Source organism: Canis aureus, chromosome 28 (genome assembly GCF_053574225.1).
Source record: "Canis aureus isolate CA01 chromosome 28, VMU_Caureus_v.1.0, whole genome shotgun sequence".
Lineage (NCBI taxonomy): Eukaryota > Metazoa > Chordata > Mammalia > Carnivora > Canidae > Canis > Canis aureus.
This window is the reverse complement of record NC_135638.1, coordinates 29,037,931-29,056,470: the sequence shown is the minus strand read 5'-3', so window position 1 is coordinate 29,056,470 and position 18,540 is coordinate 29,037,931. Positions and strand designations below refer to the sequence as shown.

Genomic DNA, 18,540 nt, shown 5'->3' with positions numbered 1-18,540 from the left:
TAATTTAGTTTTTCATATCTCCTATTTATTTACTGAGAATTTCTATTTTTGCCGAGGCTTTCTAATATTTCATTTGCTTCAAGTATGCTTGTTGCTTATTGAATCATGGCTTTTTATTATGACTGCTTTAAAATTTTTGTCAGATAATTTTAACACCTCTTTGTTCTTGGTGTTGGCATCTATTATCTGTATTTTTCATCAAGGTTGAGTTCTTTCTGTTTCTCAATATGACAAATGATTTAAAACCTGGACAACTTTGCATAACGTTGTGACACTCCGGATCTTTATTTAAACTTTCTGCTTTGATGACATGATACTGTACATAGGAAACCCAAAAAACTCCACCCCAAGATTGCTAGAACTCATACAGCAATTCGGCAGTGTGGCAGGATACAAAATCAATGCCCAGAAGTCAGTGGCATTTCTATACACTAACAATGAGACTGAAGAAAGAGAAATTAAGGAGTCAATCCCATTTACAATTGCACCCAAAAGCATAAGATACCTAGGAATAAACCTAACCAAAGAGGTAAAGGATCTATACCCTAAAAACTACAGAACGCTTCTGAAAGAAATTGAGGAAGACACAAAGAGATGGAAAAATATTCCATGCTCATGGATTGGAAGAATTAATATTGTGAAAATGTCAATGCTACCCAGGGAAATTTACACATTTAATGGAATCCTTATCAAAATACCATGGACTTTCTTCAGAGAGTTGGAATAAATCATCTTAAGATTTGTATGGAATCAGAAAAGACCCCGAATAGCCAGGGGAATATTGAAAAAGAAAACCGTAGCTGGGGGCATCACAATGCCAGATTTCAGGTTGTACTACAAAGCTGTGGTCATCAAGACAGTGTGGTACTGGCACAAAAACAGACACATAGATCAATGGAACAGAATAGAGAATCCAGAAGTGGACCCTCAACTTTATGGTCAACTAATATTTGACAAAGGAGGAAAGACTATCCACTGGAAAAAAGACAGTCTCTTCAATAAATGGTGCTGGGAAAATTGGACATCCACATGCAGAAGAATGAAACTGGACCATTCTCTTATACCATACACAAAGATAAACTCAAAATAGATGAAAGATCTAAATGTGAGACAAGATTCCATCAAAATCCTAGAGGAGAACACAGGCAACACCCTTTTTGAACTCAGCCACAGTAACTTCTTGAAAGATACATCCATGAAGGCAAGAGAAACAAAAGCAAAAATGAACTATTGGGACTTCATCAAGATAAGAAGCTTTTGCACAGCAAAAGAAACAGTCAACAAAACTAAAAGACAACCTACAGAATGGGAGAAGATATTTGCAAATGACATATCAGATAAAGGGCTAGTATCCAAGATCTAAACTCAACAGCAAAGAAACAAACAATCCAATCATGAAATGGGCAAAAGACATGAACAGAAATCTCACAGAGGAAGACATAGACATGGCCAACAAGCACATGAGAAAATGCTCTGCATCACTGGCCATCAGGGAAATACAAATCAAAACCACAATGAGATCCCACCTCACCCCAGTGTGAATGGGGAACATTAACAAGGCAGGAAACCACAAATGTTGGAGAGGATGCGGAGAAAAGGGAACCCTCTTACACTGTTGGTGGGAATGTGAACTGGTGCAGCCACTCTGGAAAACTGTGTGGAGGTTCCTCAAAGAGGTAAAAATAGATCTGCCCTATGACCCAGCAATTGCACTGCTGGGGATTTACCCCAAAGATACAGATGCAGTGAAACGCCAGGACACCTGCACCCCGATGTTTATAGCAGCAATGTCCACAATAACCAAACTGTGGCAGGAGCCTCAGTGTCCATCAAAAGATGAATGGATAAAGAAGATGTGGTTTATGTATACAATGGAATATTCCTCAGCCATTAGAAACGACAGATACCCACCATTTGCTTCATCGTGGATGGAACTGGAGGGTATTATGCTGAGTGAAATAAGTCAATCGGAGAAGGACAAACATTATATGGTCTCATTCATTTGGGGAATATAAAAAAGTGAAAGGGAATAAAGGGGAAAGGAGAAAAAATGAGTGGGAAATATCAGAGAGAGAGAGACACAACATGAGAGATTCCTAACTCTGGGAAATGAACAAGGGGTGGTGGAAAAGGAGGTGGGCGGGTGTGGGGGTGACTGGGTGATGGGCACTGAGGGGGGCACTTGATGGGATGAGCACTGAGTGTTATGCTATATGTTGGCAAATTGAACTCCAATAAAAAAGAAAGAAAGAAAGAAAGAAAGAAAGAAAGAAAGAAAGAAAGAAAGAAAGAAAGAAAGAAAGAAGAAAGAAAGAAAGAAAGAAGAAAGAAAGAAACATTCTGCTTTAACTGTATTTTTTGTGACACTGCTCCTGCAAGAGAAGAGTGTGGGGCAACCTCCAGGTGGAGGTGGAAATACAGATTTTCCTTTCAGACCCCACTGATATCTCTTTACTGCCAAGTGTGAGTGGGAGTTTCATCTCCACTGGCATCATGATGGGAACAGCCTCATTACCTCCGGACATTCGTGAAAGCCCTAACTCTCCACTAGTTTTCAAAGGGGGAGATGCCTCCTCATTGTCAGGTAAGAGTGGAAGTTTCAGCTCCCCATGTGGTCACCACTATCACCAGGGTGGAGAGGACTCATTATTGGCTGGCAAGGATGAAAGTCTCAACTTCCTATCTGGACTTCTGACACCACCCTTGTCTTATTAAATTTTCCCTAAGGCAGCATTATAGGGCCCTCACTCACCCTTCCTGGCATCAGTAACGGAATGACTGCACTTTTTGTGTGTGTGGTGTTTGAGTGGAGTAGACTTGTTAATTGCCTAAAAGTTTTTTCTCCTACTGAGCTAGCACTGCCCTTTTCCTGGTTCTTGGGCTAGAGAGAACAAATTTTGAAGAACTTTGTTGTTTGCACCCACTGGTACTTCTGAGTTACCAGTTTTATAGTTCCAAGTCTGGAGTCTAGGCAGCAACAAGAAAACCAGGGGAAATCACCATCTATCTTATCATTCCTCAGGTTGTTAACTGCTCTACCTACCCTCTTGTCTCCACCTTTCAGAGTCATGTTTGTTTAAAATGTGATGTCTGAGGTTTCAGTAGATGTACTTAGCAGAATAACACAGAAAAGTATGCCTACTCCATCAACCTGCAGGAGAAAATCTTACCCGCTTTGTTGAATTATTTTCTAGAAATTATTGAATTTATTCTTACAAACTTGCTACCACAGATCAGAAAAAATCATGAAGCAGTCATGAATGAGAAGATGTCTGTAAACTTTATAAGCTGTATATATATCTTTTTTTTAAAGATTTTATTTATTTATTTATTTATTTATTTATTCATTTATTTATTTGAGACACAGGGAGAGAGACAGAGGCAGATACACAGGCAGAGGGAGAAGCAGGCTCCATGCAGGGAGCCTGACGTGGGACTCGATCCTGGGTCTCCAGGATCACGCCCTGGGCTGAAGGCAGCGCTAAACCACTGAGCCACCCGGGCTACCCTGTATATATATCTTTGATAAAATATTTAAGCCTTGTAGGAGTTAATGTCAACCTTCAGGGCAAGGCCATGCTATGGTATAAAAACATCTGGACTTGGAGCCTGACTGAGCTAGATTCTCACGTTGATTCTCAAGTGTATTAGTTTCCCTTTAAATCTGTGTAAAATGAAAGCAAAAATACAGTCATTGTAGGGTACATTATAGGCTATACGATACTAAATATAATACCTCCCACACAGTAGGTGATGGGCAAATATGAGCTCCCTCTTCTTCTCCTAACCTTATCAGAGAAGGAAAGAGATTTGTAAAAGCAACAGTCCTTCTTTCATCTTAAAATGTAAAGCTCTTTGAAATATAGGTCAAAGCACCACAACTATGTTCTGTAATATTAACATGTTAAGGCTCAGTATGGAACAGTAATTACATTAATTGTACATAAGTTGTGGGGAAAAGCATAATCCCTACAAAGAAATTTACAAATATGGATCCTCAGTAGAAGCAAAGGAATGAGTGGGGCTGAGAAAAAAGCTGAAGGTGTTGAAAGTGAATCTCTCTGTATGATCAGCACAGCTGCATCAGAGCTCATAAAATTAACACTCATTCAACCCGTCACTAATACAGGGCCCAGAAGACAGATCATAGGAAAGGTTCTGTTCTATCCAGTCTGTTTGTACACTTACAATCTAAAACACAGGGTGCTAACCGGCTGACCAAGCTTTACTGATCCTTTGAGAACATTTTTAATGTCCCACAGTATGAGCATGGCTAAAAAGTGGTTACATCAGTTTGTCCCCTGAGACTTTGAAGATGAAAGACACCTATATGGAGTTACTGAAGACCATTTCACCAAATTAGGTCATAACTCTTGGTCAGTGATAGTGGTGAAGAAGAAGATAAAATGCAAGTTTACATCAGAAACACCTCAAATGTTGTCTGAAGTTTTCACTGTTTTACTACCACAGATATGTTCTACTGTCAGCAGTTTGCAGCAGTACTAGGAGCCTTCCCAGAATATGGACAGCAATGGGATACTCAAGCAGCTGCTATGTAGTGCATTCAGGATAGCAAGAGAAAGGCAGAGGATCATAGGAAGAAGAAACGGTTGATGGTGTTAAAGTAGGTTAATACCATCAACTGTGTCTTACTTAAATGTTAATTGTACACTCTCATTTTCAAATAAGAATACCATCTTGATAACATAAATGCTTTGACATGTTCACGTTTTTCTCTGTATTATTTTCTGAAGAAGAAACATTTCATTTCATTCCCAAGTGAAAAATCTACTCCTTGCTGAAAATGTGTACTTTAAAGGAATTCTTTAAAGAAGGCATTCTTTCAGGTGGTCTCTACTACAAATAAAAATGTGAAAAGGCCCTTAAAGAAACTTTTGGCTCATAACCCTCTCTTCTGTCTTCTCATGCTGGGTTGCCATTTAAGTAAAACCTCCATGGGAGTCTTAAATGCCACGGCAGGCATGTTCCTGCCAGCTGTTTGTGGGATTGTATAGGTCACCCAGCCTAGGGGTTCAACTTTAGTGTTCTTGGATCCATTATGACTCCACTGGAGGATTGAAATTCAATCTTCAATCACTGTTCTGTAACAAATTGACACTTTGGGCTTTTGCTAAAATAGTTGCTTATTCCTGGCTTGAACTATTCATGGACTGGAACTGCATTTTTTAAGGTCGACTTCTGCATGGCAAAGTCGGAGGAGTTAGGCTGTGGGATAATTTCTGGCAGGGAAAGGATACTTAGAAGCTGAATTAAATGATGAAACCACACTGTTTAGAGATCAAGAGACATCCTTGAACAAATACTAACAGATTACTCCCTTCTGCCTAATTTTCTGTGGCATTCTTACTCAGAGTATTACTGACTTAATGTGAAAGAAGAAAGGAGAATATCTTTATGGCTTGGGTTTGTCTTATATCTGTATCAGTGTCTGTGGCGCTAGAAAACAAGTATGAAAACCACTCTCTGGACAAGAACCTATTGGTAAATGTAAGAATCTTTATTAAAATGTTTTCTGCCAAAGGATTCTAAAAGTTTACTTGATTATAAGAACCTCATTTCTTATAATTCAACCCCAAAGCTTGAAATTGCGTATATTTAGTTAAGCTAATTGGGTTGATATAAGAAGAGTAGTGTTTAAAATAACCCCTAGTAGTAGGTAACCCAGAAGTTATTTTTAGTAGGCTTTAGTTTCCTTAGAGCAGGTTTTTTCCCCCAGTACTTAACTATTATTCAAATTATATTTAGCTTAACCCATATTGACTTTTTATGTACATACTGACGGAGCATGGGGGGCTTCATACCTGTATTGAGTTCAGTGGCAGAGTTCAAAGTCCCTTGCTTTGAGTATTATGCACAATGTACAGGTGGACCATCCACACCAGGTTGTAATATATATTTGAAAAAAAAGAAGAGAGAGGGAAAGCCCACAATTGGAATATGTAATCTGATGCTGTGTAAGATCTGTAAGGAATTCAAACACATCAGCTTCAAAACCTATAATTTTTCCTCCTCACTTTCAATGATTGTAACTGTCCACCCAGTCAGCTTTCTTTATTCAAAGCAAAGATGTAAGCCAAGGTGACCTGGGTTGTCCATCACCTCTCACATATAAGTGGCCATTAAATTCTCATTCTTGAACATTTCCACAGTCTCTGTTCTGATTGCCCTCATTTTACTTCTTAGTTCAGGGTTCCATCGTCTCTCATGTGAAAGTTGCAATAGCTTCCACCCCATATGCCCTACCTTCAATCCAAGTCTTATCCTTACTCCCAGTACCTCCCTATTCCTGTTACAAAACAGGATAAAAACACTTCCAAACCTCTGATGGAGGGATTTTCTAAAGCATAATACTGTTCATGAAACTCTTTTATGCCTGAGATAAAAAACCTTTAATGACTTTGGAACACTTAACAAGGTAAATCACAAACTCTTTAGCCAGGCACACCTTGCTCTTCATCCTCCTTTGATGAGGCACCTTCCAAAGCACGTGTGCCACACCAGTGTTTAACAAACTACAATTCTCGACCAACTGGTAGGGTGGAAATCAATTTAGTTGGTCTAGACTTGCACCACTAATGAAATGCAGGAAAATAAACCAGACTATGGCAGGCATAAGATTAAACATTGCTTCTTGATGTTTTGTTTCAGTATGTATGCTGTAGAAGATGTAAAATGTATTTCATAGGATTAAGGTAAAAGAACACTCACACACAGAATGAGAAGGGAAGAGAGAGAGTGAGTGGGAGAAAGCAATAGAAGGAGAAAGCACAAATCTTTTTCTTAAGTAATTCATTTTGTTGAGTAAAATTTTTAGAAAAACTGGAATAGCAATAATGTTTAAACAACCAGGATTCTACTATTCAGTTACAATTTAGACAGGCGAATTTAATATTGTATGTGTCTACACACACATTTACATGGATAGCTATACAAGCATTTCATACACTTGGTAGGATCTCAAACTATATGTTGATTGAATGACTAGATGTGTTTCTTGTTATCAAGTAGAGTGTCATTATACGTACACATGATTTTGTCCTACATAATATATTATGATCAATTTTTAAATTAATACATACTGATCTACATTGTTTTGTTTTTTGTTTTTTAATTTTTATTTATTTATGATAGTCACAGAGAGAGAGAGAGAGAGGCAGAGACATAGGCAGAGGGAGAAGCAGGCTCCATGCACCAGGAGCCCAACGTGGGATTCGATCCCGGGTCTCCAGGATCACGCCCTGGGCCAAAGGCAGGCGCCAAACCGCTGGGCCACCAGGGATCCCGATCTACATTGTTTTGTATGGATATGTAGTGGTTTACTTTCTCAACATATACTTTTAATATCTCATAATATTGGACACTTAGTTTTCTGTCTTCCCTCATTACACAAACACACACACACACACACACACACACACACACACACACACATACACATATTCTGATCCTCATTTCACAGATGTGGACACTGAGGGTCAGAGGCAGGAAGTAACTTGCCCAAGATAATACAGCCATTAGGAAAGCCAAATCAGGGTTTAAACCAAGAGATGTCTGAGTTCAAACCCTCTTTTTTTTTTCAGTGCCTTATGTTAAATTTAGAAACTTAAGCTATGCTATGAAAATAATAGCTAGTTATAGGATGGGTTCCAGAGCAGGATGCAAACTCAAATGCCAGAGGGGTCTGACAAGGAGCATAAATGAAAATGCTGTGCAGGGGATCCGTGGGTGGTTCAGCGGTTTAGCACCTGCCTTCCGCCCAGGACGTGATCTGGAGACCTGGGATCAGGTCCCACGTTGGGCTCCTTGCATGGAGCCTGCTTCTTCCTCTGCTTCTCTCTCTCTCTGTGTCTCTCATGAATAAATACATAATATCTTTAAATATATATGTGTGTAATATATGTGTGTATATGTGTACTACAGGCACAGATTTAAGTGTCTTAGTCTACAAAACAACATGAGGAAATAGATTATCATTTTACAGATGAGGAGCCATGACACAGAGAATTTAAGTATATTGCCCAGGATCACATGCTAATAAGTGACAGAGTTTTTGTTTTCGTTTTTTTAAAAGATTTTATTTATTTATTCACGAGAGACACAGAGAGAGAAAGAGGCAGAGACACAGGCAGAGGGAGAAGCAGGCTCCATGCAGGGAGCCCAGCCCAAGAAAGCACTGGATCTTGGGACTCCAGGATGACGCCCTGGCTGAAGGCAGGCGCTAAACCACTGAGCCACCCAGGTGTCCCAGTGACAAAGTTTAGATTTGAAACCAGCCAGTCTGTTTCAAGAGTTTTGTACCTTGCATTATGCAATGTTGCCTCTACTTGTCCAACTAAGATAAATTCCTGAAAGTTGACTTAAATTTAGTGGAACTAAAATTGACATTTTATGGCACTTTGATATGTTGTGCTGCTTTTTATTTAGTTGTTCTTTAATTAATTTAATGAAGTGTTTAATTATTTAATTGATTGCCTTAATTATTGTTCTTTAATTGTGCTTTAATTGAATTTCATTGTTAATTTAATTGCCCCATTCTTGTTTGTATGAAAAATTTTGACCATTCATTGGGAACCATACTCAATAGCCACCTCTTTTGTAAAGGTGTCTGAAACATGCTGGTCATGCAAGGCAGAAGTTAAAACACTTTTCTCTGTGTTCCTATACCTCTTTGAACACTGCTGTACCACGGTATATATATTTTATTATAACTCTTTGATCTATGTCTTTCTTCCCCACTAGAATATGAACTAGCTTCTCCAGTCCAAGGATTCGACCATTCATCTTTGTACCGTCAGAGCCTGCGTCCTAGCAAGTTGTGAAGTGGTACATGTTGAACAAATGAATGAATGAACACAAAAGAAAAAAATAATTGGTTTTAGGTTCAAAAAGCTGAACCAAAAAGAAATCACCAATGACATTCTAAATGACTGGATTAATTAAAAGTATTTTTGAGACTATTTTATGCTTGTCTCTCCAATCTTTCCACATTACATTCATTAATCATTTCATATATGATCTGGTATCATGTGATTTTTGTAATGCTGGCCATTCAGGGTATACTCTGGACTCTAGAAAGACCAACTACTACAAATTCTCTTTCAGTTAATTCTTCTTGAAAATGTCAGAGTATCTTGAATTAGGTTAACCGAGTGACTTGAAAAGAAAAACTGCTACTGGGGATCCCTGGGTGGCTCAGTGGTTTAGCGCCGCCTTCAGCCCAGGGTGTCATCCTGGAGACCCGAGACTGAGTCCCCACATTGGGCTCCCTGCATGGAGCCTGCTTATTCCTCTGCCTGTCTCTGCCTCTTTCTCTCTCTGTGTCTCTCATGAATAAATAAATAAAATCTTTAAAAAAAGAAAAAGAAAAACTGCAACATAAATGTTGAGTATTACTATTGATCATTAAATATCACATAGCTCAAGTAACTTTCCTCATTATCGGCATGAAAGTGATTTTATCTAGGCCAAAAATAAATAATAATATTATAATAATATTTTCATTTCAAATAAGGTGTTACTGGGATATATGATATGAATCCTAGTACATGTATTGGAAATATTTTTCCTTTCCTTTCTATTGTGCTTTATAGATGCTTCTATAGACTTAAAACTTTACTTATTTACGTCAAGATCCTAATACCCACATCACAAATTTTGAAATTTAATACTACTTCAATGAATTTTTCTGCAAAAAAACGTTCTGATTGGTGCAAGACAGTTTGTGAGAAGTCCTAGTAAAGTTAGTTCAAGGAACAACTTAGACAATCACACCTGGTATTAAGGAGAATACTCCTAGCATTTATGGTTCCAAGACATCTGGCTACATAAATACTACTGGCCATTCAGCCACTGGAAAGGGTACTAAAAAATCAAGCAACAGAAAAAGGAGGTGTGATATATTAAGCTTGATTTGGCATTATTCATTTCATTAAATCATTGGTTTCTGGATTCAGTGGAATAATCTTTGCCATCTACCCCTCCCAAAGATAATATAAAACTATGCAGAAATTGTGAAGCCCTTGACGTTATTACTGTCTTTATTGGATGAACCAATAAAGGTCATATCTAGAAGTCTTGGATCCACTGAAGTTTGTGTACCTCCTAAGTCTTGGTTACCTGTCTACAGACACATAGAAGCTTCTCTGGAATAGCAACTGCTTTAGCATAGTGGTAAAGCTCCAGGTTGTTAGAAGTCTTTGTGACATGTCTCTATGAAACAGAATCATGACATAAATGCTATTGATCCTTTTTTTAGAGACATGAAGAAATAGTCACAAAGTATACCTTGAAATATAAGACCATAATTTGGCCTAGGACAGGTCTATGAGGATACAAGTTGGACATTATCACCTCCAAGCATGAAAAGTCCTCTGGGAGTTGAGTAGCTATGAAATTTTAGAGCAAAGGAAGCAAGGATGATGGTGGTGTAGAGGGCTACATGGACTTCCTAGACATAAACCTACTCTAGTAACTCAAAACTTACTTAAAATGGCCTGAGATATATCAATTTAGCTAATAGGAATATTAATTAGAGCTTTTAAATTCCCACTTTAGGGATCCCTGGATGGCGCAGCGGTTTGGCGCCTGCCTTTGGCCCAGGGCACGATCCTGGAGACCCGGGATCGAATCCCACGTCGGGCTTCCGGTGCATGGAGCCTGCTTCTCCCTCTGCCTGTGTCTCTGACTCTCTCTCTCTCACTGTGTGCCTATCATAAATAAATAAAAAATTTTTAAAAAAATTTAAAAAAAAATAAAAATAAATAAAAATAAATTCCCACTTTAAGGGAAGATTTGATCCTTCATGGTAATAAAATACTGACTGCATGAATCCCTAGGCTAGAAGTTATACAGATGAGAATATCAGTCATACAATATGCTTTAATTTCACAGTCTTTTGTGAAACTATGGTTTGATCGAATGTTTCCTTATGATTCTGCTAACAGGAAAAACCCTGTTTTGATCTTTTTTATTGTGCTTGCCTCCAGTGAGCTGGGGAAAAGTCCAAGGGAAATGAGAGCAAAAGCCAGCTCACTTTTCTTACTGGGAAGTTGAATCTCCAAGGGTACTCACTGCTTAAGAATGAACATTCTAACCCAGCTTTTCTTTGGCCAGAAGCTTATCCTGTAGACCCAGCCTAGGTAAATGCCCATGGAAATGTTTGGTCACCTGGCGTTTTTATAGCTCTTTAATTAAGTATAAATTAATATTCACAATTAGTAATAATTATGAGTAATTAAGCAAAATACTATGTGAATCATTAAACATAATAGATAAATCAATAAGAAAGCTATTGTATTTTAAAGGTGCTCATATTTGGGAGCACCTCGGTGGCTCAGTCAATTAAGCATCTGCCTTTGGCTCAGGTCATGATCCCATGGGATCCCTTGATCCCATGATCCTGGGATCAAGCCCTATGCCAGGCTCCCTACTTAGCAGGGGAGCCTGCTTCTCCCTCTCCTGCTGCCCCCTACTCATGTGTGCTCTCTCTCGCTCACTCACTCACTCTGTCTCTCAAATAAATAAGTAAAAATCTTAAAAAAAAAAAGTTACTCCTATTTGTGTGGGCATAGAATAAGGAAACAGAAATGTTTCTTGAGCTATTGGTGTGTGTGGTTAGTGTGGGTTGCAGTTAATGATTTGTAGATTTATAGGGAATATTCCCACCTAGGAGCCTAGTCAAAGGAAATACCTGATCCTTCAGAAAGAATTTTAAAGCACACTCCATTCCCGTTGCCATACATACAGAATATTAAGCCTTTCCCAACTTTTGTTAAATATATATGGTCATATATATTTATGGTCAGATTACACTTTATATGGTCAGATTGCACTTACAGTTCATTCCATAACCATAATGAAGACTTTCAGACTTTCTACAATTTGATTCCGAAAGCTACAATCCAGTAAGCAACAATTTACATTATAATGAGTATGGAATATTTTTCTTGCAGCTCCAAGTATGAGCCATTTCTCTCCTATAGTTCCAATAGTCCCATCCCTCTGCCACTCAAGGAGAATGTTTCAATGGCTTCTTCATATTTACATTCAAAATAACTCTCCATTCTAATCTGCTTGGTATCTTTGAACTATGCTTTCCTTACATCATTGGTTTGGTCTTTTTCCCTCTCTCCCTTCCTCTCTCTCTCTCTCTCTCTTCCTCCCTCCCTCCTTTCCTTCTTTCCTTTTGTTCTTCCTTTCCTTCCATTTTATTAAGATTCTGATTGCATTTATTTTTATCTTATTAGGAAAAGAGATATATCCTTTTTCATCATATTCTTATAGCTTCCAGAATCTTACCTACTTTACTTTTCACTTAGAAATGATTCCATTGTTCTTTAGATCACTGCTTCCTGTTTTACACTGGTGACAGATTGGTTTTTGCTTTCTCTGGAGTGTCTTGTTGCCTTTATATTTTCTTGAATTCTCTACTTTAATTTAAACCTCAAATTCTTCAGACATTTCGGTCATTCTCTTCTTTGCTATGGCATCCCTGTCATCACCCTCTTTGAGCCCTCCATCTTCTGTGCTCATCAGAGCTGGGTGCTTGATGTTCATGCTACATTGCACATTTGATCACTTCCTTTTATCGCCTTTCTGAATCAGAACTAGTTTTCTAGGTACTGTAATTGGTGGTGCACAGGTAATGTTTAACAATACATTCTCATAGCAAACAAAACCCTGATTTTTAGGATTTCCCAATGTCCATGTTGTACATATTCCCATAATGTTGATGTCAAGTTCCCTATTTGAGGTTACTGACCATGGATTTGGAAGAGATGCACCCTATCTGCACTCCCAGGCCTGCTCCATTGATGAGAACCATTTTGACAGATATATTTCTAAAATAAATTAATACTCTCTGTGTTAACCAAGCAACCTGGATCTCACTTAACTTCATTTGGTGGCTGTGGGTCATTATTGTTAATGTCAAGCTCTAAGGCAGTAAGTGATGTCTCTAGAGATTATGACATTTAGAGAGAAGATATTTGCCTATAAACTAAATGACAAAATAAATTAACATGGACATTAGATCAAATAATTAAGTTAAAAATGCAATAGTGTTTTGTCTATTTCTGAAGAGCTTTTGGTTGTTATTTGACTTTTTAAAATACAACACAGCTGACCCTTGAACAACATGGGGGTTAGGAACACCACCCCACACACACAGGTGAAAATCCAAATATAACTTCTGACTCCCCCAAAATTTAACTTCCAATTGCCTACCATTCGTTGACTGGAAGCCTTCCAATAACATAGTCAGTCAATACATATTTTATGTTTTATATATTATATATTGTATTCTTACAATAAAGTAAGCTAGAGAAAAGAAAATGTTATTAAGAAAATTGTAAGAGAAAATACACTTACAGTACCCTACTGTACTTACTGAAAAAAAGATTCTCATATAAGAACCTGTGCAGTTCAAACCTGTGTTGTTCAGGGTCGACTGCTGAAACCTACTTTTCATGGTTTGTATAGTTGTTACAGCTGCCTCTCTTTTAATCTTTGATATGATCCCCTCCCTGTTTAGATTGCTTGTGACCTTTCATTTGGCTCTTATATCAAGCCACCATGAATCCATTTTTAAGTAAGTTATCAGAGAATAAATTTAATAGATATAATGTCTCCAAGAAAGAATGCCAATTTTCTAATAAGTGGTGTTAATTCAGCTTCTCTTTCATTATGTGTGTTTTCTTTAATATCATAAAAGAGAATGCTATCCATGCATGTTCTGACAGAAAAGAAAATGGATTTTTCTCTGTTTGAAAAGTTCCCTTTAAAGGTTTTTGTGATGCGCGACAGCTTTAAAATAGGGTTGCTTTTCAGAATAAATTGCCTGCAGCTGCTCTTCAGGGTTTCTTTTTTATCTGAAGACATCCATCCAGTTTGGACATAAAAAAAAAAAAAAACTGCATATTTACATCGCTGATGGGCCAATAAATAAAATGCCGCATTTTTAGGGGATGGTTCCTGGGAACTAATTAGAGTCACAAACAGACAAACAGGGGATTGAAAACATGGTGCTGCTTCTTACCTTGTTCTGATTATGTTGTGTTGTAGCCATTTCTGTGCATCCTCTCATTTGTGCAAGCAGAGGATGGTGACAGATCGCTTGATGATCAGGAAATGCCCATGAAATGAATGTGGTTCTGGTGTGGTTGTCTTTAGGCATTTGCTCGTTTCTCTTCTCCTCCACAGCTTGCTGAAGGTGAATTTTAACCAAGGTAAATTCAGCTTTCTGGATGGAGGACATTTCTTTATGTCCAAGGAAATTAAAGCTATTCAAGCATACACCTGCCACATAACTAGAAAAACACCTAGGGTACCATTTTCATTTCAAACCTGTGGTTTCTAGTGCCATCAACTTAGCTAATCGTTGGATCATTGTATTAGAATTATTATTTAAAAAAAAAAAAAAGAATTATTATTTTATCGAAGTAAATCTAGAAAAATGCCTGGACTATATAAAACTGGTGTCCAAATACAGCAGGTAAAACTATAACATTTTTAGATATGGAATACAATGATCATCATTTTTATATGATAATGACATTTTTGGCACTCACTGGACTATATGAAATTCATCTATGTCATCAGTCACACACAAATTATTTAAATGTATATTTTAATACATTGTGTAATTGATTAAAATGTAATTGTATATAATGCAAATATAATAAACTGTGGCTATCTAAAATTTTAATGGTCCCGTAATTTTTACTTCTGCATTCAAAATGGATTTTGCCTAGTCTAAGATGAATTTTCACATAGGCATATGATCTCAATAAAATATGATTCAAAAGAATTATTTAACTTAGTTTTACATGGGAGCCATGAGCTCAGAGCTAAATAAGTCAGTAAGCTTCATGTTGAAAAAGTGGTTAGTCATTATTATCAATGATAGACTAATGAAAGCAAAGAAACCACATAGATTTGGTAGTTTATGTTTCTTACGAAGGCAGGGATGTGTAGATTTGTTTTGTTTTTTTTTTTCTTTCCAAAATCATACCAGTTCTAGCATTCAAGCTGTGGTTGTTTTTCCAAGTGTGTTATACTAAGCCAACCATTTTACTTAAAAAAATGATGAACTCGGGGTGCCTGAGTGGCTCAGTCAGTTAAGTGGCTGCCTTTGACTCAGAGTCCTGGGATGGAGCCCCAAGTTGGGTTCTCCACTAAGCAGAGGGTCTGCTTCTCCCTCTGCCCCCCTCCCCACTTGTCCTCGGTCTCTCTCAAATAAATAAATTAAACCTTTAAAAATGTGCACTTATACCATAGAATATGATACTCTAAAATATCTGCTTGGGGTTTTCTACTGAAAATGATTTAAGGAGTATATGTCAAGTTCTCCAGAGGTTTAAAATCCATTTATACTTTATAACCTCAAAATTATCTTATTGTATTTTCTGAGAGAAGTTGCATAAAACAGTACAGGAAATGAGTGTAATAACTCTAGTGATGATGATGTCCATAAGTGTGATTGAAATTAAATATGCAGACTTCTAGGCATGAAATAAATATTAAAATGGTGTGAGGATGCTTGGATTAGATGCTAATGGACTCTCTTTGCTTTATTTTAGCTCTCAGCATTGGAGAGGCAAATCTTTGACTTCCTTGGCTTCCAGTGGGCACCAATTCTTGGAAATTTTCTACACATAATAGTGGTCATATTGGGTTTGTTTGGAACCATTCAGTACAGACCTCGATATATTGTTGTGGTAAGTCTTCCTTTTAGCCTGTGTCTTACAATAAATGCTACAAAATTACTAAAAGAAGATTAACGAAATATCTTAAATTGTTCCCTTGGATATTATGTAGCATTGCTGTTCGAGCCTTTAGGTATTGAATTTTGTTCAGAGATGATAATCTGTAGGAAAAATGACTCAGTGAATGTTCTTAATGAGAGCAAAGCAACATGACTATAAGTGTGAGACAGACACATAGTCCGACACACCATGTAACTGAATTCAAGTTCCACAAGGAAATTTGAAACAGAGTTGGATAGAGTAGGAGGTCTGGCTGTGGTCCCGATGTCAGAATGAGACGTAAATGTGCATTAACTGTCATTTCCGTGACATATGTCAATAAAAAGCAAACCTACACAGCCATAAATATTTACTAACTGATGACAATAATATAATTTAATTTTAATTGATTTAGGGCATTACAAATGCATGTACTGAAGGGTATTTAGTACTTGTCCCTAATGTATTTCATAACTTATACCATTGAACATGTCTCCATTCTGTTAAGATAAATTTGAAATATTAATTCTATACTCCCACTATACCAAACATGGTCAGCACGTCCCCCATTACAGGGCAGTTTAATGAAGTGTGTGCTGTGTTCCACAATTGAATGGGAATTATTCACAGTAATTAGTTTTCTATTTAAAAAAGGCAATGTTTTAGGCTACATGTATAAGGTTGTGAGAAATAAGCATATATAAGTGATTGTAACTAGGAATAACATACCTACTCATAAGCCTAAATAAATATACAGTGTTCAGTAGGATTAGTGAATATTTTCTTGCAGTGCAGTGACATTGCTTTACTAGAAAAAAAAAAAACTATAGACTTAAACATACACCATCTTTCAATTTTGATTGAATCCAGGCCACCACTGTGGAAAGAATAAAGCTACACATTTTTGTATGAATGTATTAATTCTCTATTTTGAATCTCAAAATTGGCTTTCTTGTATCTTTCACCGTATAGCAGAGGTGAATGTAAATGGGCCCACAGCTGACTCTGCACTCAAAATAGCTGCCCCGGGGCATTAGGGGCGTTTGTATCACTCAGCCAGCTGCAGGCGCTAAACAATTTCTGCTTTGCTCCTCTTTTCTGAAAGCCAGTCTCTGCTGAGGCACTGTATAATCTGCTAGAAGGGTGTCTCATGGAGTTGGACTTGTAGCATAAAACACTTCCATATGCATAATATCAAACTACTATATCAATTCTGCCTTCTAGTTTGTTGCTATAAACATGGCACTTTTGCTCACTGTAGACTTTATCATGTTGGTGTTCCTTGGAAGCCCCAAACACCAGATGGCTTGAAACCAGTGGCCTCTTTGGAATAAAGCTGTTGGTACACATTAGTGACATTACCTAGTCCCTTTGCTTGTACCCTCTACATACTGGCTCTACACACTGGTCACACAGCTACTGCCTTGGTTGAGGCTTCTATCTTCCTGCCTTCCACTGTGTCCTTTGCACTTTGCCTAAATCGCTGGCTTAAAACTCTTTGCCAGCTCTTAGCAGGATGAAATCTAAGAATATCCTTGGCTGACCACCTGTCCAAGCATGGATCTCACAGTCTGTCCTCTCTCCCTCCCTTCCTTCATTCTCCCCTTCCCCACTCCCCCACCTCCTTCCCTTTGTTGTTTTTTAAAACTTTTATTTATTTAAATAATCTCCATACCCCACATGGGGCTCAAACTCAGGACCCTGAGATCAAGTCACACATTCTTCTCACTGAGCCAGACAGGTGTCCCACCTCCCTTCTTTCTTAACTTCCTCCTTTTCTTCATTAACTTATTCATTCAAACCCCATTTATTGGGTTTCTGCCTTATGTTTGGCATTGTGTTAAGTGTGAGCTACATTGGTGATCAAATACAGACACATGTCTTCTCTGCCATCCTGGGTAGTTACCTTACAAATAGTCAAATGATCATTCGGGTAAATGTTAAATTTCAACTGTGACACATTTTACAAAGGAGCACACTGTGCCATGCAATGTATAATGAGGAGATGGAGCTGACCCTGCAGAAGTGAGTGGGGAGCGGAGATCTGCAATTTGTGGGAGTTCACCAGGGAAGAGGAGACCCCAAGGGGGTTGTGTGCAGAAGGTAATGCAGGCACGTAGTAGGACGTCAGTAGCAGTAGTTCCCATTCCCTCATTAAGCATTTATTGAGCCCTACTACCCTGGGCTACAGCTTGATAAATAGAAAAGAAGGTAAACTACAGCATCCCTGCTCTCCAGGAATTCATTATGCAAAGTAGGGAGGCACCGGGTGGGGGGAGTGTCTCTGGAGGTGATGAAAGGACTGTAAAAAGGGCATGAGAAGGCTGATGGGGCTGAGCACAAGCCGTCAAAGTGTGGAGAGTTTGTGCACTTCAGCATCACGCACCCTGCTCCTACCTGCTTGTCCAGCCTCTTGCCCTGTAGTCCTGCCTATGTCTCTGAGCTCCAACTCAGCAATGGTTTCTGTCTCTGTAGCACACTTCCATCCTTCCATATGCTGTAATAGTTAATCACTCCAGTTCTGTGTCTTGAGCATGTTTTATCATCTGTTCACACTTATGTTTTCCCACTAGGCAGAGTTCTTTGAGAACACGGAATGTAGTAGATGCTCAGTAAATACTTATCATCATTTTTACCATGGAGTTCCTTATCTGTTCAGAGTCCATTCATGATAGAACTGGCATCACTTCTTTCTCTGGTATCTTTTCTTTGCTTCCCTCTCTCCCTTCTCCCTCTTGTGCATAGAAGGAAGCAGATTTAGATCTTTAAGAATCTT

The 18,540-nt window shown here is 38.1% G+C and overlaps 1 protein-coding gene across 3 annotated transcripts in view; it reads left to right on the top strand.

The window, feature by feature from the left end:
* NKAIN3 (sodium/potassium transporting ATPase interacting 3) overlaps positions 1-18,540 on the top strand; it is a 617,017-nt gene that overhangs the window by 306,433 nt on the left and 292,044 nt on the right. For all 3 annotated transcript variants that reach the window (XR_013367332.1, XM_077876821.1, XM_077876820.1), the window contains exon 2: positions 15,600-15,737. Coding sequence is in view for 2 of the 3 variants with exons in the window: in XM_077876821.1 (XP_077732947.1) it covers positions 15,600-15,737 (138 nt within the window). In the remaining variant the exon portion in view is untranslated. The remainder of the gene's footprint in view (positions 1-15,599; positions 15,738-18,540) is intronic.